At 38.7% G+C, this 27,628-nt stretch overlaps 1 protein-coding gene across 3 annotated transcripts in view; it reads left to right on the top strand.

The window, feature by feature from the left end:
• The window catches only part of CAP2 (cyclase associated actin cytoskeleton regulatory protein 2), a 69,748-nt gene that overhangs the window by 28,023 nt on the left and 14,097 nt on the right, over window positions 1-27,628 (top strand). For all 3 annotated transcript variants that reach the window (XM_075142738.1, XM_075142739.1, XM_075142737.1), the window contains 4 exons: window positions 5,092-5,169; window positions 17,904-18,047; window positions 18,280-18,365; window positions 20,109-20,214. In XM_075142738.1, the coding sequence (XP_074998839.1) occupies window positions 5,092-5,169; window positions 17,904-18,047; window positions 18,280-18,365; window positions 20,109-20,214 (414 nt within the window). The remainder of the gene's footprint in view (window positions 1-5,091; window positions 5,170-17,903; window positions 18,048-18,279; window positions 18,366-20,108; window positions 20,215-27,628) is intronic.

The following is a 27,628-nucleotide window of genomic DNA, read 5'->3' as shown; positions in this document are numbered from 1 at the left end:
TATTCCACACTTTACTGATGGGGAAGCTGAGGTGGTGAATGGAATGCCACACGCTGGCATTCAGGTCCATAGTCACAGCCGTCTCCTGCAGCCTCTAGAACAAACTGCTAAAAGCAAAATAGGAAATGCTTTGAGGAACTTGCTTTCTTCAGAACATTCACCTCAGCTGAGGAATCTGTCTGATGATTGCTGTGTCTCTGCGTAATCCCAAGAATGCCAAAAGGATTACCCAAAGTTTTTAGATGTCAATTATCCGTTGCTCAAAAATATGCCCATTTCTATCTGAAGATAGATGTGCGCAAGTTTGTGTTCTAGTCTACTATGATAACTGTACTCATGATTCCCATGTATTTTTGACACTTAGGTTTCATTACTATCATTCATTATAACTGAAAGAGTTTCAGCTGATTTGTTCTGTGGCAATCTTTTGGCTGAGCCACACAAGTTGTTGAGAAAAATCCCCCCTGGTCCATTTTCACTCATTAGTCTTAACTGGATACGGGGGTCTAATGAAAGAGTCATCTCTCTATAAAAATAGTGCGCTCTGCTTAGTTACACAGCCTGCCTGCTAAGTAGAAGGAAGTAGCAATGAAGGGTCACATTTCAAAGACTAGAAGAAAGAACTGGAGTGGTGATAAACTGAACTAATGCATTCTTAATGAGAAGAAACTCTTCTATTACTTTGATGGGATGCATGGAAAGAAGTACTGCATGCTCGGAAATAGTAAAACTCAGAAAGCCATTTTTAATGCTGTGGGAGAAAGAAGGAAGTAACTGTGGCAGAAGTCTTATAAATTCTGCTTGTAAAATGCAAAAACTGTATTAGCATGATTCTTTGATTAAGATTTAAACTCAAAGGTGAGAGATGTCAGTGCTCGGATCCCTACACAACTAAAAGCTTTTGGGGCTGGATAAATTTCGGGCATACAGCACAAGCCTTGCAATCTATCTAGTCCACTGACCGCTGAACGTTTCCAACATCCTATAATAAATTTAGGATAATAAGAAAATGCAAAAAGCCACACTTTTAATGCACCAGAGGTAACTCAAAGAGTGTTACCAATGGCTTGGGTGCCCTCAATAGCAGAAGATTTCTTAAAGACAGCTCTCAGATATTTTGAGAAAGTGGCCTTGGCCACACTGTGCAGTACAGGAGGAGGAGTAATAAACATAAAAGAGTAATATGTGTTTGGAGGAGAAGTACATCCTGGTTCCACATCCAACAATAGTTTTAACATTGGTCAGATGAGCAAGATGCATGTATGAGGCATGCTCAAGGAATGTCAGCCTTTTAGGAACATCAGTGTACATCAACCACCAGGATGTCTCCAGCTCTGACCAAATTCCAGTGCTTCAGCAGAAAGAGGTGAAAAATCAGACAAGAAACCGGTTATTACTTTGTACTCTGAGTGGAGAAAAAAGTCCTCAGGCTCCATGAGTGACCAGTGGGAACCCAAAAGCATGGATTTAATGCAGTGTAAACAAAGTGCCAAACAGACACATTTTTCAGACCTCATTGATGCTACCAGCTCAGCGTTCATTCAAGAACTCACAAAACAATCTTAATTTTCTGTATCTAAGAGCACTTTGCTCATGTTTTATGATCTGTTTGATCAGCATTTAAAGCTCTATCTTAAAATAATGCTGGTTCTTGCAGGAATTTGGAAGATCCCTTCTGAACTTCACTTTTTGGATAGTTGGAAATCTTCTTTTAAATTTAAGACTATGATTACTCATGACCCAGTTTACAGACCTGTGATCATGTGCTGACACTACCATTTTCTTCCTTCTCTGTTATTTACATTCTGTATGAGAAAGAATCATCATATTCCTCAGCCACTGTGATGCTAAGCAAAACAATTGAAACTTAAAAGTTATCTTTGTATGACAGATACTCATTGCTCTAAACATTCAAATAGGTTTTCTCTGCTTCAATTCTGATTTAAGCTCATCTTTAATTAACACAGATGACTAGTGCTTTACACAGAATTCCAGAGGAGGTCTTCTCCAATGGTACTAACACTTCTGTAGCTCTACTAAAAATATTTTGCCACATCCATTGTAGAACTGCGTAAGCTCTTTTCACAAAGCCACCTTCCTGGCTTTTATACTTGCACTTTCCAGACTTCAGCATTTCCAATTAAACAGTTCCGTGTATACACCCAAAATTATGCATTGTTTTAAAGGGGCCAGGGGGGAGGACTGCTAAATTTTATCCTATTCATATTACCTGTGCCAACAAAGTTGTCTTTCTCTTCTCAAGTGACGAGTGAGTCCTTCTCGACAATATTACAACCTCCTAACTTTGTGTTGCCCATGAATTTTATGAGTGCACACCTAATTCTTGCTCTTAGGACACTAATAAACATATTGATGGTTCCTAAAACTAATCCCTGAGAAACACAACTAGCAACTTCCTCCTCTCAAGTAACACCTGCTGTAATATACCCTATTTTTGTCTCCGTTTATCCAGCTTCTTATCCAACTTCAGAGTTTTTATACGAATCTGCATCATTTCCACTTAAAGTATGAGTTTCCTTTGAGGACCCGCAATAAGCATTTTATATAATAACTAAATATACTAGATCTGACACATTATCCTTGTCTAAGAAACTGAAAACTCTAAACAATCCCCAAAAGTAATGATTTTAACCACAGATAATCCCATTGTAATTACTCCCATTTTTAATTTTCATATGTGTTTTTAATCACTCATTTCAAATCCGTTCTAAATGTGCACAGTGCTGAAGTCAAACTAACAGCCATGAAATCACTTGACATACTTTTTCCCCCTCTTCTTGGGCATATTTGCCCAATCCATCATTGCATACTTCTGTCATCTGGTACTATCTCCAAATGATATATATTTAAAATCTTTTCTACTTGTGCTTCCACCTGCCAGTGTCTTCAGTACTCTAGAACGAAGATAATATGGACCCAATGATTTTGTCACACTAAGCTACATATATTTGACTTCCTTTTCAAATGATGTAATTCCCATTGAATTATCATCATTCTCCTTAGCTATCCTTTCAATATCTTCATGTACACCAACTTCCTGGAAATTGGGGAAAAGCATTTATTCAACAACAGGTAAGCTATACATCAAGAATAATGTAGGCATGCCCAGCTTACCCTTCAGGTCACTGCCATGGCCTCACTTCATCGCTTTATTTCTTTATTGTTCCAGTAGCTAAAAAAAAATATGGCTTTGTTTTACTTTTCTGTGCAAGGTACAGTTCAACAAGGCCTTTATCCATCATTCTTTTGCTTCTATGTTTTATAATGCCTGGAAAAAAGTTCTCCTTGATAATTAAGACCTCTTCTCACTCTTTGGGAGTTTTGTACCTATTTTTAGTATCTTGCTTTAGCTATTTATTGATTCAGAGACTCTAGCCCTTTCCTACAATTTCTCCCTCCTGCCCAGTACACATAGATTATTTCCATTCTTAATGTAAATCCATCCTTTCCTGCATTCAAATCTTTAAGTTCCTCAGGCCAGTCATCTTTATTCACTGATTTTTCTATTTTCTAAAAGTTTGCCATTCTAAAGTACCAAGCCTTAGCTATAGATTTATTTTTGTCCATCTTGCAGCTTAAGAAGAACCGAATCCCTTCATAATCACTTCCTCCTAGAACATTAGTTTTTGGTCAGCTGTTCTGCAAGATCCTCCTCACACAATAATCCTAAGCTTAAAATAACACACACTTTGTTGTTTTATGAATTTCTGTACCAAAAAGTCAGTCTTCTGAAATGTCTAAGAATATCTAAACCTTGCTATTATTGATGGTATTTATGTCTATGTCTGGAAAATTTAAGTCTCCTATGCTCATACAATTCTCCTTATTATTTATTTCTTTATCTATTTATAGATATGATTACCCTCTTCCAAATCTTAGCCTGTCAGACCATAATATCCCCTTCTCCCCAAATACTGTCCAATTTGGGCCTCTTTTACCATCTTCCTTGCAGTGATTTTCATCCTAACAGATTATGTTTTATTCATGCCATCACATTTTAAGATGAATAAACACAATTTGGCTCTTTTACTTTACTACAACATCAAATTTCCTGGCTTTTATGTATTTTAAGTTGCATCCACATAGGCCTGTATATAAAATTTCCTTATTTTCTTTTTAGATTGAAGAAACCCCAAGGAAAAACAGCATGAGCTTCCCCACCCTTGCACAAAGTGATTATAAATGTACCTATTCATGTTAGATTAACTTAACAGCATTTGGTTTGGTTTGGTTTTTATTTAGCAATATACACTAGTTATGAATAGTTCTTTTCTCTACCAATAATGCTTTCTCCCACTCACTACTCATCCACCTGAATGAGATATAGGTGATACTGAAATAGCGATCAGATTCTAATCAATGTACATAATTCATAACGTACAGAAAATGTGTAGTGTTCAAAAAAACCAAAAAGACAGAAATTTGAACAGTAGGCAACACCAGGGAGTGTAGAGATTTACCTCCTGTCCACACTGTTAGCATGTAAACATGCTGTCATGCATGTCAAATTCTAGAGTTCTGTGGGGAAAATTGCCCAAAAATCTTCAGCCACCATCTCTCATAGCCATCAATCTTAGGGTCTGCTCACAGAGGATAGGCAAGGAATGAATTACAGCATAGTCCCTCAGGAAATATGCCAAGCTCAACTCTTCTTAAACATCACTACAGCCTAAGTTACAATTCAACAGAAAGTTTGCAGGTTGCCGTTCTCAGCGGTAATAAGTTGTTATCATGCACTCAAGTATAAACATTGCCATTAAAATGCCTAGACATTCTCTGAAGTGTTAAAATTAAGTCCTCCTGTGACTAATCTTATAAATGATAATCAAAAGACTGCATATCGACTCATTTTATTTCCTATCTGAAGAGGATAGGGAACTTAACCTTAGCTTTCAAAAAAATTTATAGCTAAGCCAGTACTGTAATACATTTCTTCCAGTCAGCGTTGCTGTGATTTAGATGAGAAGCAGCAAGAAAGATTTGAGCTGTCACACTTGACTTTGAGCTGCCAAGAAGAGCTATCGGAGGTTACAGGCTAAGGTTTAATTTATATTCCTCCTTTTGTTACAGGCAGAGATGGTACGTGCTGCTTTCCAAGCACAGAGATCTTTCCTGGTGTTAGCATCTCAATGTCAAGAGCCTCAAGAGGTAAGAAAACTGACCTAGCATTTCAAGAGGCAGTGTATTAAAAAGGCTGTGTTCCCGTATGTTTAATATCAACCCCTGCATTTGCTTTTATTTGTTACTTTATTTATACAATGCACTTAGAGGCTTGCTTTCAGTGTTATTAGCATGGCACTGTAATAATCAGAAAGTAATGGTTCAGAGTTAAGAACCTTTTCTGTACCAACACATGTAAGACTGTTGAAGAAACCAAAGGAGATTTCTAGCTTATGGCTGTGAGTGGGATCAGTGTTTCTCTGGAAGCTGGAAATGCCATGGAATAGAATGGCTGTTTGCTAGCCCCGCAGGGATGCTCTATGACAGACTTTGAAGTCGGGGAATAAGCTATTGAGAGAAAAATCAATACTAGTCCCTAGACTCAGTATTCTCCAAGCTGAGGTCCAGGTTAGGCCAATTCTGGAAGGAAGGCAAAAGCATTTTGTCAAGAAAATGAAAAAACAATTTATATCAAGTTGATTTCTACACTTATTTTAGTGACAACTAGAAAGCTCAGGGAAGCTACGGAGCTGTTATGAAATCTCATCTGTAGTCTCTGGAGGGCACAAGGTTTTGGCCAATAGCACTGTATCATTCCTGGGAACAGCGGTCATGCAGCCCTTCTGTGGGACCACCCTCAAACCTTCCTTCTTGGAGTGTGCAGAGAATGAAGACTTCACTTGCACAGTCTCTCCACGGCCTTCATTTCTGTCCTCTTCCACAAGCTCCCCACTCCATTGTTCATTAAACTCCGTATTTTCAAATCAGAACTCTCTGCCACTGGTATAAATTACTGAAATTTTGCTGTCACTATTGTTCTTAGAGACACAAATTAAAAGTTTTTCTAATCACTGTGTTTTAATGGCAAGGGTTCTCAAGGAAAAAAAAGCACAGATATTCCAGGCGAGACTTTAGATTTATAGAGTTCCAAGTAAGAAGGGATCAGTTGTTTTTCCAGCTGTCCCTGATCTCAGAGAGTAAAAGTGGGTCATGACTCGCAGAGAACAGGCAAAATTCCCATTGGTGCAGGCCTCAAGCAGTCATTTATAGTGGCTGTGGATACAATCGCACCCGTGGCCCACAAAACTCTTCATGCTCATAAGTAAAATATTCCCCAATGAACAGTTTCCAATGGCCCATAATGTCATGCAATGTTCTGAAGTGTTGGTATTGTCCCAGGTCTGGTAAGAGTAAAAGCCATGGCTCACTGTTTGGCCTCCTGTGCTGATGTGCTGTCGGTATGATTTTCTCTGCTTTTCAAGTAAGAATGGCAATCGCTTCTCCCCACTTTCACCCTTACAACTTTCTGACCTCAAGGCTTTGAGATTTTTTCAGCTGTAAAGTTTAGAAACTTTCATTTAAAAAATGGCAACACAACAAGCAAAAAAAAAACCAGATGTAAAAAGAGATTCTCCGGCAATCCAGAATGACAGTTACAGAAGCATTAAGAAAAGCAACAAAAAATAAAAACCTTGCTATAAGCATCACCAGAGCTGGCCATGTGTATCCATATATCTTAGTTGCACATTATCAGGCTTGAATAGATTTCTGCAACTTGTTGAAGGCAAGAAAGTATACTTTTATCATTTAACTATCTGTTAGCACCAAGGAAATGCCACATGATATGTGTGTACACATCATTCCGAAGTTAAAATACCAGGAATATTTCAGACTAGAGTTCTCTTCTCAGTGAGAACAAACCCAGTCCAGTTACTTAAGCTTTTTTAAAATAAAGACTGTAGGTACAGATTTTTTATAGGCATCCAAACACATGTTGTTGTTCATTCTTGTTCTCTTTTTTGCTCATATTTTTTGCATAGATACATTCAGCTATACGATAGACAGACCTGAAAATAATTGAAGGCTGCCTATTCTGTGCAACTTGAACAGTATTTTCCACTGCAGAGAGTGACGGTTCCAGTCACTAGGCTTTTTATATCTCCATCTCAATGAGGAAAAAAATCCTATTGTAAAGCCACGTTGGTTAAGCATTTTGAAAAAGCTGGTTATCGCCAGCTAACCCAGGAGAAGGAGAGAAGCAGGGGTCCTCCCCCCCGCCCCCCAGGACTTTTTTGATGTGATGTCATCGGGGCTCGGGTTGTATTTATAGCCTAGAGCCATGGAGTCAGTGTGGAATCCAAACAGGAAAGCTAATCATTAGTGTATCAGAATGCACAGAGTAGAGAAAAGCAAATGAAGATGACAGCATATCTATAAATGCAAGAGAAAAGAGAGTAATTCTGTCATTCAGCTGTCTAGACTGTTTGCTTTATAATGTAAAGCTGTGAATGAGCCAGCGAGTTGCGATTATGGCATAGTAGCTTTGTAGACATTCAGAGACAGCGGTGTGGAGACTGAGGGGATTTACTGAGTTCCTGTCATGTTGGGATGTCGTACATGGTGCCTTTAAAAAAAAAGAGGGAGGGGAAAATGCCCTGGAAAAATAAATTAGCTCAGCTCTTGCAGCTTACAGATTCATGAATAAGGAATTCAAACAAAAAGAAAGCTCCTATATGTATAATAATCCTTAGATTTGTGCTCGGCAAAGAGAGAAATGTATATCGTACAAAAAGCAGTATTTTTCCCCTCTATGAAAATGTTGAAGCCCTAGTATTCGCTTAGCTCTTTAACTCCTGCTATGAGTCACTAGCAAACATTTTCAAACAGTTAAGCTTGCTGAAGTTGCTTTTGAAGAGTTTTGCTTCTTGTTAATAATGTTGATATTTTTTCATTTGGAATCTGTTGCAGTGCACAGCCTTTATTATCTGTATATGTGAAAATAGTAGGAGCCGAGAAGGTAATTCCAGCTGGCATACCAGTCTAGCATCAACTGCAATAAATTACTTCGCAGAGAGCATGTTCTGTTACTTTTTATGGTCATGTTCTATATTTGTATGTGCAGTGGAAGAGATCACATGACCAAACCACCGGTTGATATTCTTGTTTGTGTATGTCCCAGCTAATGGCTGCTGGATATAGGCTTATTCACCACGATGGGATTCTTCAGTTCATCCACTTATTAGAAATTATTTTCTGATGCCAAACTTCAAACAGTAAAGCAAAAAAAAGTCTATTATAAATTGTTTACTATATATGAGATAGTAAAGAGAAGATGGAGAAGGGAAAATAAATTAGAATATTGCTATATTCTGTGAGAAGTTGTTTAAAAAGGTATTTTGAGACCATACATTTACATGTTGCTTGGGCAATTCAGAAGATGTATTTTAACATAAAACTTCACAAAATATTATGAAATAGTTTGGATCTGAATTTTCTATTCCCTATAGTCTAAGTCAAATACAATTCTGATTGAAACATTATTATAGTATAATAATTTTAAAAGTTATTAGTGTTCCTGAGCAATTTCATCTCTTTAGTATCATGAATACTAATGTACAAGATCACTGCTCAAAGTCATTGCACTGAATTCTTTGTGAATGGTAACTTATATACTGTCTTCTGAGTTGTTTCATTTCACTTTAAAAGTTCAAACAATTTTAAGAGTTGCTTTGAGGGCATGAATAATCCATTGTTCCCATACTGGGAACTAGTTAATGAGATAAGTTTTTCTGTGAATCAACATAAACGTATGCAGGATCAGCATAGTCATGGTAAGAAGCACTACAAACAGATTTAAATGACAGATGCAGTTCAGACTATAAATGATTACGTAATTTCACATTAAAAAAAAATGCTGAGTTCATATGACTGCCAGAGCTCATGGATTTAATTACTAACATTGTGCAGACAAACATTCCAATTAAATACCTAGCTTAAATATCCAGATTCTACACGCAGGTGGGAGGAGAGGGGTAGAAGAAAGTGAGAGGTAAAGGAGGGTTTTCCCTTTTTTTCCTAGAAAAGGGAAAAAAAGCCTTGAAACCCAAGAAACTGTTTGAAGTTAGACTTAGAGCCATGAGAACAAATCCTGAGGTTTTTAATTTTTTCTAGTCAAGCAAAAAATCTATTGTAGGAACAGAATAGTTGTGGAAATTTCTTTGAATAAAGGACTCATTCTCAGAATTTTTATGTAGAAATCAAAGATGGAGATTTACAGTTCCCTACTCTATGTCAGTGTAGGATTGCTCACTTTTTCTCACTTCTATTTTTAAAGTACTTCAGTAACAGGACTCCTGGGACTTCTTATTCTGCATCCTGGCAGGATTTGTTTTCTAATTACCTTGACTTGATTATGTCATTCCATTTCCCACTACTTTTCCTCATACTTATTGGGATCACCCTTACTGTTTACCAAAAATATGAAGAGCGGGATACTCCTCACCTTATTAATTTATTACTTACTTATGTAAAAGAGTTTAAGCCAAGTTTTGCTGCCATTCTACTCAGTTGGTTGACTGCTGCAAACCTGCACCTCTGTATCTAGAAATAGCTTAAGGAAGAATTTGGTTCAGTCCTTTTAAGGTCCTCAGGTCCCAAACTTACAGAAGGTGCCAAGAGTGACTTGGACAGAGCCTAGGAGTCCTGAGCTCCAAAGGGAACCCCTTCCCCCCTTCTGTTCTCTGAAATCTTGCCAAACTGTTGACATATTTCTGTTATCAGCAAGCCTACAACTGCATGCGACATGTGGTCACAGCCGCAGTGATGGACCAACTGACAGTTTTCAGTCGCTAGCCTGCTGCCTTACAGTGTTTACAGGCTCACTTTTGGATATTGTTGCAAATCCTTATTCAGTTTTAGGTCCACTTTAATCCTTGATTATTCCTTCATTATTGGCAGTCTCCAGATAGCCCCCTGACACCTGTTATCTCTTAATTTTGTCTCAAAGGTGCTCGACTGCATTTAACCAGCCTCAAGCTCATTATATTTTCTGATCATAGAATCATAGAATCATTTAGGTTGGAAAAGACCTTTAAGATCATCGAGTCCAACCATAAACCTAGCACTGCCAAGTCCACCACTAAACCATGTCCCTAAGCACCACATCGACACGTCTTTTAAATACCTCCAGGAATGGTGACTCAACCACTTCCCTGGGCAGCCTGTTCCAATGCTTGACAACCCTTTCAGTGAAGACATTTTTCCTAATACCCAATCTAAACCTCCCCTGGTGCAACTTCAGGCCATTTCTTCTCATCCTATCGCTTATTACTGGGAGAAGAGACCGACCCCCACCTCGCTACAGCCTCCTTTCAGGTAGTTGTAGAGCGCGATGAGGTCTCCCCTGAGCCTCCTCTTCTCCAGGCTAAACAGTCCCAGTTCCCTCAGCCGCTCCTCATAAGACTTGTGCTCCAGGCCCTTCACCAGCTTCGTTGCCCTTCTTTGGCTATGCTCTAGCACCTCAATGTCTTTCTCGTAGTTAACTTCTGTAGGTATCCTTGTACCATTTCTCTTTCCTCACTTGGGTTTGCCAAAACTCCCAAGTCAATAGCCCCTGCAATGAAAAGATGGATGCATCTGAGATTCAGTTCTGCCCCGGGGCAGTGCACTCAGCTGGAAGAAGGCCCAGAGACACTAGGGATCCCGGGAATACAGAAGGCCCACGATCAGTGCTACATCTCCCAGCCTGTACGGAAGAGAAATAGAGCCAGAGATGCACGTTATCGCACACCTCTAGACTGGCTCACATCAACACCACTAGCCACAGACGATCCAGCAGTTCACGTTCTGTGGAAGAAGCGGGCTCCAGTAAGCAAAGGCTCCTTGCGCTTGTTTACTCCAGTACGTCTGTGTTTGGACTAAGAATAGTATCACCCCATAAGGAAGATATTATCGAAGACGATACACTCTATCTTGTCTAGCTCCTCATCTGACATACCTGCTAAGCAATTCTGGGGATCCTACAGACTCTTATTGGAATTCTGCTGTATCCTAAAATAATGTCCAAAAATCACCAGGCTACTTTTCAATCCCTGTAGCGATGTTCATATTCAAACTGCGCCATGTGAGATCCCCCTGAGCTATGCTGATGGGACACTCCCTTTCCCATTAAGTATCATATTCTTTATGTCTGCTAAACACAAATCCAAACTAGTACACTCCTTTCTCTGTGCTACACAATTGTTTCCCAGGATTTCTGGACTGTCATGATCTTCTAAAAGGGAAAGCACTGGGGATACAGCTGACTGAAAAGCAGGGGTTTTCGGTTCACGGGTTATTTCAATTTTTTCTAATTTTACTTTGGTCTAAATCAGACCACAACCAATGATTTTTGAATTCTGAAACTTATGCAGACTCCAGGACTGCTTATTGAACCTGGCAGTCTTACAGTTTCTCTCTGGTGAGGTCTCAGGTGAACCACGTGAATGTCCAAGGCTGGAAGCCTGCACCATCTAACATCGCTGTCCTGGGACATACCCCACGTGAAACCTAATTGGCCTTAGCAAACACTTGTCAGATCTCAGATGTTGTGAACAAAACAATTGTGGCTCAACAGAACACCACTGTCTGACAGAACTTTGCTATCTGGAATGCCCTGGGCCCCACTGACATGGACTATGATCACAGCAGCAAAGATTGAGGAGTAGTAAATCAAAAGGTTTAAAACAGTTCATTAGTGTAATTGTTCTTGTTATAGAATCATAGAATCATTAAGGTTGGAAAAGACCTCTAAGATCATTGAGTCCAACCATCAACCCAACACCACCATGCCCACTACACCATGTCCCTAAGCGCCTCATCGACACGTCTTTTAAATACCTCCAGGGATGGTGACTCAACCACTTCCCTGGGCAGCCTGTTCCAAGGCCTGACCACTCTTGCAGTAAAGAAATTTCTCCTACTGTCCAGGAGTTGTTGATTAGGTGTGGGATGTTGCCTGTGTGCCAAGCAGGAGGACCCTTCCTTGTTGAATATACTGCCCATGGAGAGCTGTAGTGGACAGGAAAAAAATATATAGAGCGTTCAAGTCCATTTAAAAACCAGCCAGAGTCCTGGCCAAAAGCATTGGGTGTGATTCTGCATTGCTGTAAACTGATGCATGCAGCTGGTATCAGGCCCTGGATTTCTCCACTGGTTAGAAGCTATTTGTCTTACACGTTCCTCTCTGTTTGCCCTCCCTCAAAGTTTACATTTCAAAATAAACCCACAAATGACTAAACTATTAATTTGTCATGTGGGGTTATGGTTTGGTCTTCCCTGTTTTTTTCCCACAAAGCACAAAATTGCTACAGCTAATATTGGCTGTTAGATTGAGAATTTATGTGCTATCTAAGAGGAATAAAAGCCAAATACCAATTAAGTCACTTTGGAAGCACACAAATGTGTCTAAGCTTCTGTGCTGATGAAGCTGACCAGACGTTTCTGCAGATTTGTCTCTCTATGTCATAGTCCTGCTGTTGCACAGCAGTGAGTTGAAGTGGCAAAACCTGTACTATTGACAAACAAATCAAACACTTGTTACACCACTATGATGAAGATTTACAGTCTAAGAAAACGAGACCAGAATAAATTAATGTCTCTCTGTAGTTAGTTAGGAGGAGACCTTTGAACCCTGAAAATATCAGAATACTAGAGGGACATGAATGTAGTGATCATGGAGGAAGATCTCACTGATGGTCTCTACTGCCAATCAGAAAATGCTTGCAGAGAAAGCATTGGATTAAGGTGCAGTAGGTTATACTGCAATTTTAAGAGCAAAACTATGGTACCAAATGTGAAACACTTTCTCCAAGGAGAGATGGAGATAGGCAGTGCTAAAAGAACAGTTTGACAGCCTCCAGAAAAGCTGGTAGTATTTCCCTATGCAAGTAATAATGAAAAGAAAAAAAAAAGTAAGCATTTGAGGAATCCCGATGCAGCATTGGGAGGCTCAAAGTTACCGACTATCCTAAATTACCTCTGGAAAGAAAAGTATTTTCTATATTCTTAAAGAAAGAGATTATTCCTCAGCCTAATCTGAACACTGATTCCATTCAGACTGTTGATACACAGCTACAATAAAAAAGATAGGCCTTTCTTAAACGACATATATACAAAAAAAGGACTAACTTAAATTTTAAAGTCTTCTTTACAGATTGCCTTTTACAAAATACAAAATATGGGAAATTACAGTTAGTCTAAAACTATGTTAGTTCTAGAATCATAGCCACTCATAGCTGAAATGCATCTCACTGGTGATCACTGAAGCTACCAGTATCTTATTCCTATAGACACAGGATGGGATTCTGCTCATCAGAATTTAACTGTCAAAGTAGGCATGTTCTGTAGGGTGTCTGTCTAGGCTCTCTGTACAGTAAATGGCAGCACCTCTAAAGTGCATTCTTCACATCTAGTAATGTCTTCTAATATATAGTCTTCTAACATCTATTAGTAGGTGGATAGAATTCCTCAGGGACATCTCTTTCTTCATTTACAGTAGAGGGAATCACGTCTCAGCTGAGAGCAAATTTTAAATTGTTAGAACTGAGTGTGGCGAATGCTATCCATGACACCTTTCATCCCTTGAAAGGATGAAATGTGGGATGGGACTGTACTAGGCTGTTTGCAGAGATAATGGCTGTGTCTACATTAGTGTTTTAGTTCACAGTGGGACTATATTTTTCCTTCAAATGAGCCCCATTTACTATGCTGTGATTCACATTGTAGAGCAGCCTTAGGGCGTACAAAGTGGGTATCTTTCTGATGAAGTTAAATGGAAGATACACTCCCAGACTGCACCAAAACCACTATTTATAGCTAGTCCAAAATAGCCCCCCCCAACCGCATACAGTGTGAATGTCAGGTCCTCAGCACCAAGTGTTTTGCTCTACAGAACCATTCCCATTTAGCTGCACTGCTTGCCAACATATACAAGGACAGCTGAATCAAATCAACTCCATGTTCCAAACTTGCCTGTGAAAAATACAGTGTAAGTATGATGGAGATTTTGAACTGACAGAAGAAAATAACAGAACTGTAGACCATGGAATAAAGGTTGTAGTCATGCTGTTCTGGTTGCAGCTGAGCAAAATGAAGGGGCTGCTGATCCCAAATGCTCTCAGCTTTCTTTTACTGCTCCTACGCCAAAGGTTGCCACCCCCTCAGTTAGCGTAACTTAAAAGGGTATTTGTTCCCTCACCATGTTTTTTTCATAATAGGTCAGGTTGATTTAAACACTGTAATAGTGAGGTCTGAATTGTGTTGCCACCCATCAACATAAAAATTCTTCAGTAAACAATCTCACCCCTCAAAACCATGTAAGATTAGCTTAAAAACACATAAGATCTTTAAAAACTGTATTTTTATTTACCTGCTGGGTTTTGCGCCTTTGTGATTCATGCTGGCAGGTTTCTGGACAGGAGTGGTCCTGAGAAAATACCCGTTTTCTCAAAGTAAAGCTGAGATTTCCAAGTAATCACTGGCTCAAGCAGCCAAAGTTTAAGCAAGCCACTCAGTTTAGTGTGACTTCACAGGCAAATCACAAAAATCACAAAACCCAAAAGTTTGGCCATTCTCCTGAATTAAATCCATGTGCCCCAGCCCTGTTAAACCTGTCATCTGGGGAACTTCTTGTGTGAGTATTACAAAAACGTGAAGAAGAAAGTCTGTTTGCTGCGGTCTGTTGGAATACTGGTATGCCAGGCCATTTTATGAGACTGGGCTGAGACTGTTGTCTCTGAAGCCAAAGCCTAAGGCAGTTCTTGTTGCATGCTGTAACTTTTTTGGAGTGTTTTGGCTAATCACTGCAGTAGTCTTACTACTCTTGATTTTCTAATAAGAACTATAAGACATGGATCAAAGCTGGCTGGTTGTTTAGGTAGTAATGTTTAAAAAGACCGTCTGGTTTTAATAATTATTAAAAAAGGACAAAGGCATACTGGGAATTACTTTTGATATTTCTAAATTGTGCCACTGTTGCTTTTTTAGACATTTCAGCAAAACTGATACAATATAGGAATGGTGTTTATACAGAGACTCTTAAATTTCTGTTAAACAACTGTGCTGTGTCTTAAATGACAAGAAATTTTAGCTAGCACATGCCAAAGGCATGCTGAAGATTTTTCCAACAGCTCTGATTCATCTCCTTGAATTCATTTTTTCTTAGAGATACAGTATAGACAATAATTTTATTAACAACCAGCTGTTTTAATATTCATTGCAATAAAGAGATTATTCTTCTAGAACCCTCAGCACAACTGGTTCTGCATTGTAGAGCCAAACAAGACTGATTACTGCTAGAATTAATGAGCCTTTCTATACCCATATGCCATATACACTATAATTCATCTGCAGTTTAATCACCAACTAAAAATTTAGAACTGACTGCGGGGAGACAGGACTCAATTAAGTGATTCCTTGCAGGCCGGTATTCCTTTGTGTCCAACCCTTACACAGGAACTTGGATCACAAGAAGCTTGCACAAACACACACACACACACACGATTTTTGCAGCCAGCCAGCAGCAGTTGCGGAACAGGACACGCGCCCAGTGGAGGGAAGGCAGGCTGTACTGTTCTCCCCGTACATCTCACATGGGACAGAGCTGAGCAAAGCCTCAAGCCCTTTGTGGCTCTTTCTGCTGTCACTACAGTGCCAAGGGAATGATTACTTCGAGCTACTTTCCTTAGCAATGTATATTTCACCTTTAAAACTTCCACAGGGCACTTTCTCTGTGAAATTACATAAATCCACTAAATTTTTATAAGCAGTTGATTCACTGGACAAGTTAAGTCTTGTGGTCTGAGGGATAGAAATTCTGTCTGCACCACTGAACCCTCACAAAAGTGGTTGGGAGTTTTTCTAGTAGGAGTAGGAGGAGGCGTGGGTCTTATGGTACCATTCAGGAAAATGTTTGTCCTAATTTTGCCTTCTTATCTGTAGATATCAAAGTGTTCTACAAAATGAAACAGCTATATTATCATCATTTCATATGTAGGAAGTTGGAGCACAGAAAGGTAACACAGCTTTCCTGAATGCTGATGATAATTTGGTGGGAGAGCTGCAAAGAGAACCCACGTTTATGGACTCCCACTTCTATGCCCTATCCACAGAAACGTGCTGCCTCCCAGTGCTTTCTAGATATACCAGGCATCTGTGGAGCTGTATTTTTAGCCCTGATATTCTCTTTGGCTGGAACTGGGCCATGAAGATTCACAGTAAGCTACGGACTGTAAATATCCCTTAGACTTTATGGGAGGAAAACTGGCATAATATCAAAGCAGAACAAGCACTTTCTTAAATTTCAGTTTTGTTAACTGCTGTCATACTTGAAAGATTTCCCTGCAAAATAAGAAAGAACCAACCAGCTGCAGCATGTTGTAAACAAGCAAAAATTAGAAAGAAGAATTCCTGCAGACTTTATCATGTTATGGCAACAAAATCAGTTTTTAAGAACTACAAATCATGGAGGTTTCAGGGCTTTTTCAGACTTAATGACTTATGCTGGTCATTAAGCCATCAACAAAAAATCTTTTCATCTCCCAGTATTACTGTAAATATTTGTTTTCTCCCAACCCAGTTTGTTATAGGAGAAGACCAAATATCCCCATGCATTTCGGATGCATAGGCCTTTCTCAAAATTACATTACCACTAAAATATTAAGGCTCCATAGTTGGATCAAAATTCTTTTAAAATGCAAAACCTCTTTTTGTCATGTTTTTTGGAGTATCTTTTGACCTATGTTGATCCATAGCAGACATGCTTATTTTAAGGTATCATAAAATTCTGTTTTCTATATACTTAAAGAAAGACATTATTCAAAATTCAAAAATAGTTATCTCCAGCAAGCACTTAATTCCATTAAACAAGTAGTCCTGGGAAAAGGTGAGAAAAAATACAGAGTTCTGCTACATCCTGAGTGATTTCCGACTGAAGTGCCAGGGAAAATCAGAATGGTGCATGCTCTTTGGTGAGACATAGTATGGGTTCTGCAGGCATACTTTTGCAATAAAGAATTGGACTGGTTTTATAGAAACATTTTATAGGGTTGCAAGGTACAGCAGTTGTTTTGCTTGTAAACTAATGACTCCTTGTCCCTCAATGTGCTGTTCTTAAGTGGAAGAATTTTTCCCAGTAAGTTAGTGCTCTAAATTAGTTTTTCTGAGACACTAGGCCAGTGTGATTAGCATTCACTTTGCACAGGAAAGAGCTTGGATAGCTTCTACATTCATTCTGCTTTTCTCTTCACTCCAGACACTATTCCTTCCGCTCAACAGTCATTCCCCTGGATACCATTCGTTTCCGATTAACACAGGAGAATTTCCCCAAACCATGGCTTGCAGGCAGTATGTTTCCCATGAAATCCTCCCAATTATTTGCAGTCAAAGGAAATTAAAACATTAAAGCTTACCAATAGGGAAGGCTAAAATTGATACTGCCTTCAGTGTGTTACTTTCTCAGTCTTGTGGCCAGATGATAAGAGGCCACTACCCTAACAATTAGTTTGTGTTTGTTATAGAAAGAACAACTTGGTTAATAACTTGAAAAACTCAAGCCAGTGTAAAGACTCTCAAAAAGTTCCAGGGGTATCAAATGAAAAATACAAGCATTCCGCTAACTCTGAGCTATGGGGTCTCTATGGGTCTTAACCTGGGCAGCATGTGAAAATGCTGCCAGTGCTGAGAATAATTTTTGCTGCAACATGTTATTAATACTTAATGTCTGTGCATTTTGCTGCTGCAACCAGAGCAGAGTAATTAAATTGTTACTTTAATGTAGAGAATATGCTGACTTTTCTTTCCAGCTGTTAAATCAATGGGCAGGGAAGACGATGTTAAAACACAGGATGTTTTTGGGCCACCCATTGTAACAGCAGTGTCGCCTTTTCTTTTTTATTTTCTTGCAGAATGAGGTGGCAATGCTTCTCAAGCCAATATCAGAGAAGATTCAGGAAATCCAGAACTTCAGAGAAAGGAACAGAGGAAGTAAAATGTTCAACCACCTCTCAGCCGTCAGTGAAAGCATACCTGCCCTTGGCTGGATAGCAGTGGTGAGTGACACCAGGGTTGTTGGGAGGGCTGTAAATGTGCTTCTGGATGGTGTGGCCCAGAATAGTTCCAAATCTTGCAGAACTCTGCAGTCTCATCTGCATAGTTCTTCAGTCTACTACACCCAAGAAGGTGTTTTGTAATATACCTAATACATCGGGGAAGGTGTCTGACTAACGTTTTACTTTCTTTCTCCTTCTGTTGTTTCCTGCTACCATGGGTTGATGGTCCTAGTCTCCTAAACCAGGCCCTTATGTCAAGGAGATGAATGATGCTGCTACCTTTTATACTAACAGAGTATTAAAGGACTACAAGCACAGGTATGTTGCCAAGCCCCAGTATCTACTAGCCAGAGAACAGCGCATTAACCATACCAATAGGATTCACAATGCCATCACAGAAAGCATTTTGTAAACTAAAAAGCATTTGATAAATTGCTTGCAGTAGTATATTTTCCCCTCCTCATCTTTGACATGCAGCATGTTGCAGTAAGAATTGGCAGCAAGCACTAGCAGTGCTGGTTTTCACTCTCTGCAAATTATAGGATTATATTTAATTTTCTGGCATTCCAGCATCATGAGCTTATATGCAAATACATATTTACATATCAATGTGTGGCTAGCTAGCTGCTATGTGTCCTTGTCTCATTTGTGCGCTCAAACTGTTGTTGTTCTAGCTCTTCACTTGAAAATGTGCATTTAGGTGGTAGACGTATACAACTATCCGTTGTATAATTCCGTAGCTCCCAATTTGATTTTTTCTGTACCACTGCATTGTTCTTAAAGAGCACAAGGAATTCACAAAAAGGTTCCATGAATGAGATCTGTGAGCTGACAGAGAAAGAGAAAAAATACAGGTCCTTCCTATGCCCTCTTTAAAAAGTCATGTATAAATCCTGTTGATTTGGTACTTTTGGAGGCCAGATTTTGGCTCTTGATTTTTATACCCCAGTTAAGAAGGGGTATTATTGAGTTTTTCCTCTTCCATGAAGAAAACTTTATATATATAAAATTCTTGTGTATATATTTCTATTTATTGTATACGTATAAATATATATTATATACTATATATAATATTTCATATTACATATATTATGTATTATTCCTGAAGCCTTATTTTACCTATTGAAGGTAGTACCTACTGGGTTAACTGAAGATTTTTACAATATAGTTTTAGTACTTATTCTAGAGAAGAAAATGTCTCACATAACGGTATAAACAGGGTACATTATTTGGGTATTTAGTTCTTCCCCTAGTAAGGAATTCTTTTCCTGTTTTTCACTGAATCAGATCACAATGTCTTCCAAAGGAGTGGAAGGCCTTGACTTCAGTAGGTTTTGGATTAAACCTGTTGACCCAGATCCTCGGCAGTATTAAGCATCAAACTCCAAAGGAAATAAACAGGAGGTAGACACCCAAATCCTTGTAAGCATCCAGTCCATAGCCGTCACTATTCAGTAATAATTCTTCATAACTAAGGACTCCATCTTACAAGCAGTTTCTCTCTCTTTACATATTTCTTGTTTTCACTTGCTGTCCCATTGGAAGACTAAGCCTTCCAAATAATGATTCCAGAGCCAACTTGTGACTTGTACTTTAAAAATCCTTGATGTATAAATATTTTAGTCTGATGACTATAACATGATCCAGTGTTACCCTGGCTACATTTGAACTGGGAAGCTAGAATATCTTACAGAACCCACGGATATTTAAGTTTCTAAAATTCAGCACCCTGAAACTGAGTCCGGGCAGCTGCTGCACAGCTCATATACCTTTAGTGCTTCTTCATTTGACTTTGCGCCTGAACAGAATGATGACACGCCCTTCCAGCAGGAAGCACTCTATGCTGGAGGCATCCTTTGCCCTTGTCCTCTGGAAGGATCTAAAAGCTTTCCAGTGTAGTAGGCCTTAGAATTTTCAGCACTGGGCTGGCTGGCTGCCTGCTAACTGATTTGTCTATGGCTTTAAGGTAGACATTGGGTTTTACTTGCTTTAAGCAAAAGTAGCAATGCTTTCTGGTTTTAAGTACATTCACACATATAAATATTGTCTCTGTTTTCACAGTGACACACGCCACGTTGATTGGGTGAAGTCCTATCTGAACATCTGGTCTGAGCTTCAAGCTTATATCAAAGAGCATCATACCACAGGTCTCACCTGGAGTAAAACTGTAAGTACTCTTTCCTTCTTCATGAAGAACCGTAAAATGCCAGTAACCAATTGGACTTTTAATGCAGGTAATTAACTCAGGGAAAATAAATATCTAGGCCAGGAACAGAAGTCATGATCCATGGACTTCCCAACCAAGCCAATAAAAGTTTGAAAGACAGGTGGAGAAGATGTGTCAGGCCATTGTGGTACAGGTTTGGAGGAAGAGGGAAGAATTATTTGGGATGATTATAGCCATAACCGCCAGCTGCAGATGATGAGGGGAGGCAGACACAATTCTCCAGGCCTGCTGCAGTGAAGGTAGGAACAAAAACAAACCCAAAAAATTAGTCAGACTAAAGGAAGATTGGGGGAACATGACAGGGAAAGGAGAAGAATGGTGGAAAGAATCTGAACAAAGAGAGGTATTTAATAACAGGAAAAAGAAACACAAGGGATACATATCAATTTATTACTTCACAGATAGCTATCTTTATAAAACTGTTATTTTATACATACGGAAATAATTTCTGAGATACATATATATAGAGAGAGTAAATATTTATGCCTAAGTATTTATGCTCTCTCTATATATTTATATATCTTCTGTGTGTTACATCTAAGATGCATAGAAAGATGATGGCAATGAATATTGTTCTCTAAGAGAGCTATAAACATGAAGAATTAATTTTCTGTTGGGTATAAATGTAAGAGTTTATGTCCACTGTCTACATTGATGCAATGTTCTATATTATTCTAATAATGTGCTCATGTTTATTATCAGATTAGGAGAATTGCTGAAGTATATTAAAAATATAATCAGCCAGCTCTTTGTTGTTATCATCTCCTAAACTTACCAGTGCACTCACATACTTGCACATGCAGTCTTTCACACCAAGTTTATAATTTCTTCTGTATAGGCAAATAATTTTTTTTTAAAAATTTAATGACTATTCAGAGGACTGATGTAGGCCACCAGATAATTTAATTCCCAGACCAAACCATTGTAAGAACTCAGGAACATAGGGAAGTGAAGTAGAGCTTTCAGATAGAATGTATTTTAACATGGAATAACGGCTGGAACACCTCTCCTATGAAGAAAGGCTGAGAGATTTGGGGTTGTTCAGACTGGAGAAGAGAAGGCTTCGGGGAGACCTTATTGCGGCCTTTCAATATATAAAGGGGCCTTATAAGAAAGATGGAGAAACCAGGGCCTGTAGTGACAGGACAAGGGGCGATAGTTTTGAACTGAAAGAGAGTAGGTTTAGATTGGACATAAGGAAGAAATATTTTTTACGATGAGGGTGGTGAGACACTGGAACAGGTTGCCCAGAGAAGTTGTGGATGCCCCATCATTGGAAGTGTTCAAGGCCAGGTTTGATGGAGCTTTGAGCAACCTGGTTTACTGAAAAATGTCCCTGCCAATGGCAGGGGGATTGGACTAGGTGATCTTTAAAGGTTCCTTCCAACTGAAACCATTCTATGATTCCATGGTACCTCAAAAAGTTACTTTATCTCCCCCTGTATGGAAGTGATAACAATGTAAGAGAATATATGTTACCTGTGCTCAGCAACAGACTATGCAACTTTCTTCTCACACCCTTCATTAGACATTGTACAAGGCCTTACAGTACTCAAGTATTCAAGTGCAAGTTCAAACACAGGAGAGACCATGATGTGTACTACTTAGTTTGAAGAAATTAAATAATGTTTAAACATGATAAATTAGAAGATTGGAATTATCTACTGCTTTGTAGGTTTCTGTAGTAAAAATTTAAAATATTAAACATGATTCTCTTGCTTAATTTAGTACAAAATTTCACACTTACATCCTACTCTATTATAATCAGTGAATGTGAGAAGAGCTAATGATTTTAAAATTATTATTAGATAAGGAAAAGAAATTGTAGTACCATGTTAGCAGAACTAGCCTGAGAATCTGGGACAAATTTCATTTTGTTAATATAGAGAAAGAATCATCTTCACCTTTAATGGAACTTTACAAGTATGAAAATAGTGTTCTAAGATAAAGATTTGTTATAGCCATTTGATCAAACAGGAGGAACTCTCAGTGCCGTTGAGTACTGGTAATCTTATTCAGAAGTGTAGCTGTTGCAGATTGTATTTGACTGGTCTTAAAACCAGCATCTCAGCCATCATGTCTTTCTATTTCCCTCTCTTCAGTTGTGCAAGAAATTGCTGAATACAAATCTAGGTGTGACTTGTTTATTCATCTTAAGTATAGTTTCCTGCCAACAGTGCTCATTCCATCATGAATGATGAGCCCATTACGCATGTGAAGTATTGATTTCACTCACTTTGGATATCACTCAGATCTGAAAGTTGTCTTGGAAGTATGGCTCATTTAAATTATCATTCATGTAATGTGTGTCAGAAAGATTAGATTACAAACACATTTTTATGGATGTATAATTTTTTAAAGTTTTACTTCATGTGAATGTAAGGAAATTACAATCCAGTAAGTTAGCAGGTTGTTTAAATAGCTTGTTGTTTAAATGTTGTTTAAATATTTCTATGAAGCTTGGTAACAAATACATTCAAGAAAGCAATGAGTTACTCAAGTGATAATTTCATTTTTGTTATACATTTTAAAGTGAGAATGAAAGTCACAGATTCATGCTGTGTGAAGTTAAGCATGAAGGTCTGCAGAATCAGGGCCGAGACAGAAATACGATATATATAAAAGCTGTAGATATATTCCAGACACAGTTGTTAATCATTGCACGCAGCAGCTTCCACTTACATGCATAAAAGGAAAAAAGGAAACAGCAGTAGTTTGGCAAGGCATTAAGAAAGTGGCACATTTATAAAAGGGAGACATTGATGCAGAAATGCTATTTTATTATAGAGGGAGAGAGAAAGAGAAAAAGTTTTTGGCCTGTATAAGTACAGATTTAGAAGTACATTATACCAATAATTTACCCTTCATATCTGCAGTAGTCAACAAAGCATTGCTTGAAGTTTTATATAAAAAGCTATTAAGTACCATATTTGGATATTTCTAAAGAGACTAAACAGTCAGAGAGAACATAACTACTACTTCTCTCAGAGCTGTATTCTCATAGCTTGAACTGCAACAAAACCCCAGGAGCATCGGCCTAGATCAGACTATGCTTGGGTTTCCAAAAAGGAGGGGACAGGATTTTTTAGTGGGCAGTTGGTCCCTTTACCTATAGGTGCTGTATACCGTGGTGTGCACATTTCTGGCCACGCTCCACAAAGCTGTGCCATTTCCAGCCCCGCTGTACCCTTCCATCAAGCTGCACAGGGCAGCTGCAGCCAACCTTGGAACAAATCACTAGTGCATACAGTAAAGTGTTCCTGGCTCTGGCAGTGAGCATACAGGCAGATACTTTAGACAAAAGAGAAAGAAATGTCTTAATAAATTACAAGACAGACACTAAAACAGGTGCAAAAGGTTGAAATAATGGCTAAGCAGTCAGCTCTGACAATAACAGTTACCTCTATCAGCTTTACAATAAATTTGTGATAAAAACTTGTGCTTACAGATTTTTGGATCTAACACAATTCTCTCTCCTTATTCACTTTGGCTCTGGTTCTGCCAAGATATTTTATGCCTTGAGGGCATCCTATTGAAATGCATGGGACTCTGTGAGGAGAAAGCCAAGCAATCAGTGGAGTTAAGGACCCTGAGACTTTTGTGTACCTGAGCCTGTTTTTCTATCCGTGTGGAGTGGTGGTACAACACTGGACCCTACGTAAATGACAGTTTTTTCAAGACATGATGGATACGGTTAGGATATTTGTTGGTACTGTGCTCACAAAAGAAAACTACATATTTAAAGTATGTATGTTTGTGAGCAGGATTGTCCCAGAGAATAAAATGTTCCATTCTGTATTTTCACTATGATCTGAAGTATGCATTTTCATTAATTGATTGTGCATGTGTCAGAGAAAATGTGCTTGTCAGTGGAAGTCAGATGGATCTACAGCATTTCCTTAAAAGTAATTTTGTAGTTCAGTATTTTGAAGGTAAAGTGTGAGCCGCCTTCTGTCACACATACCCTGTGGTGAGTAGCAGTTGACTATACTCACTACATCTCAATTTAGCAATCTTGACAATGGGAACAATAGCAATAACCAACCTAATGGAGATTTGCAAGTTTTATTTTGCTACCAGACATGACATTCTCAGGTGTCAGTGAGTCTTAAGCAAAAGCTGTTATTATAATGAAATGTTTTAAATGCCCAGTGTAGCATTTTAACCATGCAGCAACTGTCATTTTTGCTTGCTACAACTTTCTGACTGTAACATGAAATCTACAGCTGTAACACTAATCTGTGTCTTTTTTTCAGTTCTTCCTGATAAACAGCAAGTGCCCTTTTTTTCTTTTTTTTCACATAAACAAGGGATTCTATTGAAGCGTGGCTCTTTCTTCCCTCTCTACTTTTTTTGGTGGTGCAAAGAAATGACCAGCTGTAATATAAGCTCACAAGAATGCCTAATAAAAGTTTGTTTGCTACAAGGACTGCATGAGTAAGCTGGGGGAAGTGAAACTTCTACTCCTATTTCTGCAGGTTAACTTTGCAGCAAGAAAACAACCAGTAATAATGAGAGATTGCTGTAGTTTCCTGCACATCAAATAAGAGTTAAGAAACAAATCTTGCTCAAGGATAATTGTCTTGAATGTTTCTCTCAGTTGCAGGTGGATCTCCAGTTAAGTTTTTGTTCTTTGTATATAATAGTCATTTAGGACAAATTTTGCCAGCAGGATTATTTACAAACAGGAAATATTTACAAACTAGCAGTGAATTTCATTACAGTGTTTAGTTTCTAATACAGAATTTCACTCAAGTGGCAAATGTCCCGTCCCCCCCCCCACTTTACAAGTCAAAACAAATTCTTAGGAGGAAGTCTGCATCTTTACAAGCAGTTGAGATTTATTTATATCCTGTTCCCATTGAGCCAATACAGTATCCTCAAATCTTTTTTTCCTGAAATATCATTTTAAAAAACATTTATAACTCATTAGATAGCACTCTAAATACACTCTTTAAAAAGTTGAAATTCTCCACAGGCTCCACACTGAGAAGAACCATCGTAATTCTTACGTTAGCCTAATTGAGTGCAATGATACTCGTCTCAGTACAGACTTCGGCCGTTTCATTCTTGTCTAAAATAATCACTTCCAGACATTTTCTTATAAAATGGCCCTGCCTCTCTCCTGTACTATCAAAACATTTTCCTGTAATATATTGCCTCTCTACATATTGAGGTGAACAAGCTGCAAAAGACCAACTTCTGCAGGCAAAAGCCTATTACCCTTCCAGTATCTCTTCTATGTGTTTAGTTTGACCCACTTATCAAGAAGCCATCATCTGAGCCACTTCACTAAAGCTAAAGGTCAAAACTGGAGTGCCAAATTCCAGCCACAGCCACAACTGCAATCCCAGAGGTCTCATTCAGATAGAAGTAAGAGCAGCATAGATACACTTATTTAAATGCCTATATCTTGGATAAGATGTAGACATTTTCAGAGTGCTCAATTTTTCTCAGTCATAGTCTTTCCTCTCCTTTTCTGTCCCCTTCTATTTCTTTCTCTTCCCTTCCCTTTCCTTATTTCCTTATACTTTTTTGTTGAAAAATTTGCATCCTTTAATCTCAACTGTTTCTTTCTCAGAGAATAGGCAATGTTCAGTTTTTGGTACACTGTCAATTTAGAAACTGGCCATCCTGGCAACTCTACAATAGTTGTCTCTTTTATGGGGACTGCCTCAATTACATCCACGTCCCTTTGAAAGAAAGTAGTTTTACTCCCCTATTCCAACAATGGTTGGCAATATTTGTCTTCACTGGATATCAACGGTGTCCTTTTAACATCAGTGACCAAACACCATTCAGGTTAAGGTAGAACCTGGGAGAGGCTTGTTTGACAACAGCTGTCAAATGCAACCTGACCTGTAACATGATGCAACCTAGTTCCAGGGGAAAAGGGAAAGGAAAAAGAAAATTGAAAGTATGTAAAATGGAGAGAAAAGGAAAAGGCACATCTATTTAAACTTTACTATATTGCTAAAGGGATTGGTCTTCTTGTTAACCGAATATTTATATAAGTTAAAGTCGGTTTAATGTGCCTGTGGGAGCACATTACTGGTTGACAATTACATTAACATACAGTTCTGAAATGATTTAGAAGACCTTGGCTGTGTAAAACATTGCTGGTTGGGTAACTGTGAAGATGTAAGCACCATTTTAAATCCTGAACAGGTAATAAATGGCAGAAGTGTATTCAAAGGGGTTTCAAAGTTTGCAAACTCAACAGATAAATAATTCTGCTGAGACCCGGTAACAAGAAAAGAGGCTGGCCTGGTTTTTGCTGTTTTGTGTTTTAACTCACAAAGATTACAGGCCCTGTAAGTCAGCTGTTTCATCTAGTAAATTGCGGATCTCATGGCAGCATAACTCCTTGCAGACAGGTGGCTTAAATACAGTAGGTAATAGAACTGTTGTGCTAAGCTACTTTTACACAAAAAACACCTTAACAAGAGCTCTGTGCCCCTGAGTTACAGTCCACCTGTTCCCAGAGGTTGATACATGATATTTGAGCCTTCATCATTCTTGTCTTTGGCTATGCATATGTATGGAAAGAACAATACAGAATGCTGTAATCATTTTAGGTGTGAAACTAGGATTACTATAAAGGGGGAGGGGGAGAAAACAGGGATATTTCTTTTTTTTGAGAAGAATGTAGTCCCCCGATGTAGTCTGCCATGAAAAGAAGGCTTTTCAATAAATTAAGGAAGGGATTTTATGCCACCTGTTGCCTCAGCCGCAAATAGGTACTTACCTCTTAATAGGAATGACTAATAAAATAGGTACTATATATTATACACATGCATATATAATTTGTTTCATAGAATCATAGAATAGTTTGGGTTGGAAGGGACCTTTAAAGGTCATCTAGTCCAACCCCCCATTTATATGCATTATATAGTTGTTTATAATCTGTTTGTCCTGAGTAAAAACGACCATTGCAGCCACAAGAAATGTGAGTTCATTCAAATGCTCCACAGCAGGTTCCCACCACAAGAACTTTGTTCCCCCCAGTTTCCGTGCTGCTGCACTGTGTCAGCCTAAAGCTGGATAAACACAGAGGAAGATGGCAGGTGTTTGTACAGGGCCTGGCATGGAAGCCCCTTGTATCCCCAGAGATACAAGCCTCTCACTAGGGCTCCTTGCTGCTACAGTACTACAGATATAGTGACAGTGACATGGAAGGCTAACCCAGGGAATTGTTCAGCAAGAATGGCTCAGGAAATAGTAACATCTGTGATAAGACAGAAAAAGAAATTCTTACTATCTCTCAGAAGCTGGGTTTAGACCTAAAGGCATGTCAAGCTGCATATGGCCACCAAAAATTACTGACAGTATGGCATCCAGAGCACCTGTGTTA

The sequence above is a fragment of the Calonectris borealis genome, chromosome 2 (assembly GCF_964195595.1).
Source record: "Calonectris borealis chromosome 2, bCalBor7.hap1.2, whole genome shotgun sequence".
NCBI classification, from domain to species: domain Eukaryota; kingdom Metazoa; phylum Chordata; class Aves; order Procellariiformes; family Procellariidae; genus Calonectris; species Calonectris borealis.
This window is presented reverse-complemented; position numbering and strand designations above follow the sequence as displayed.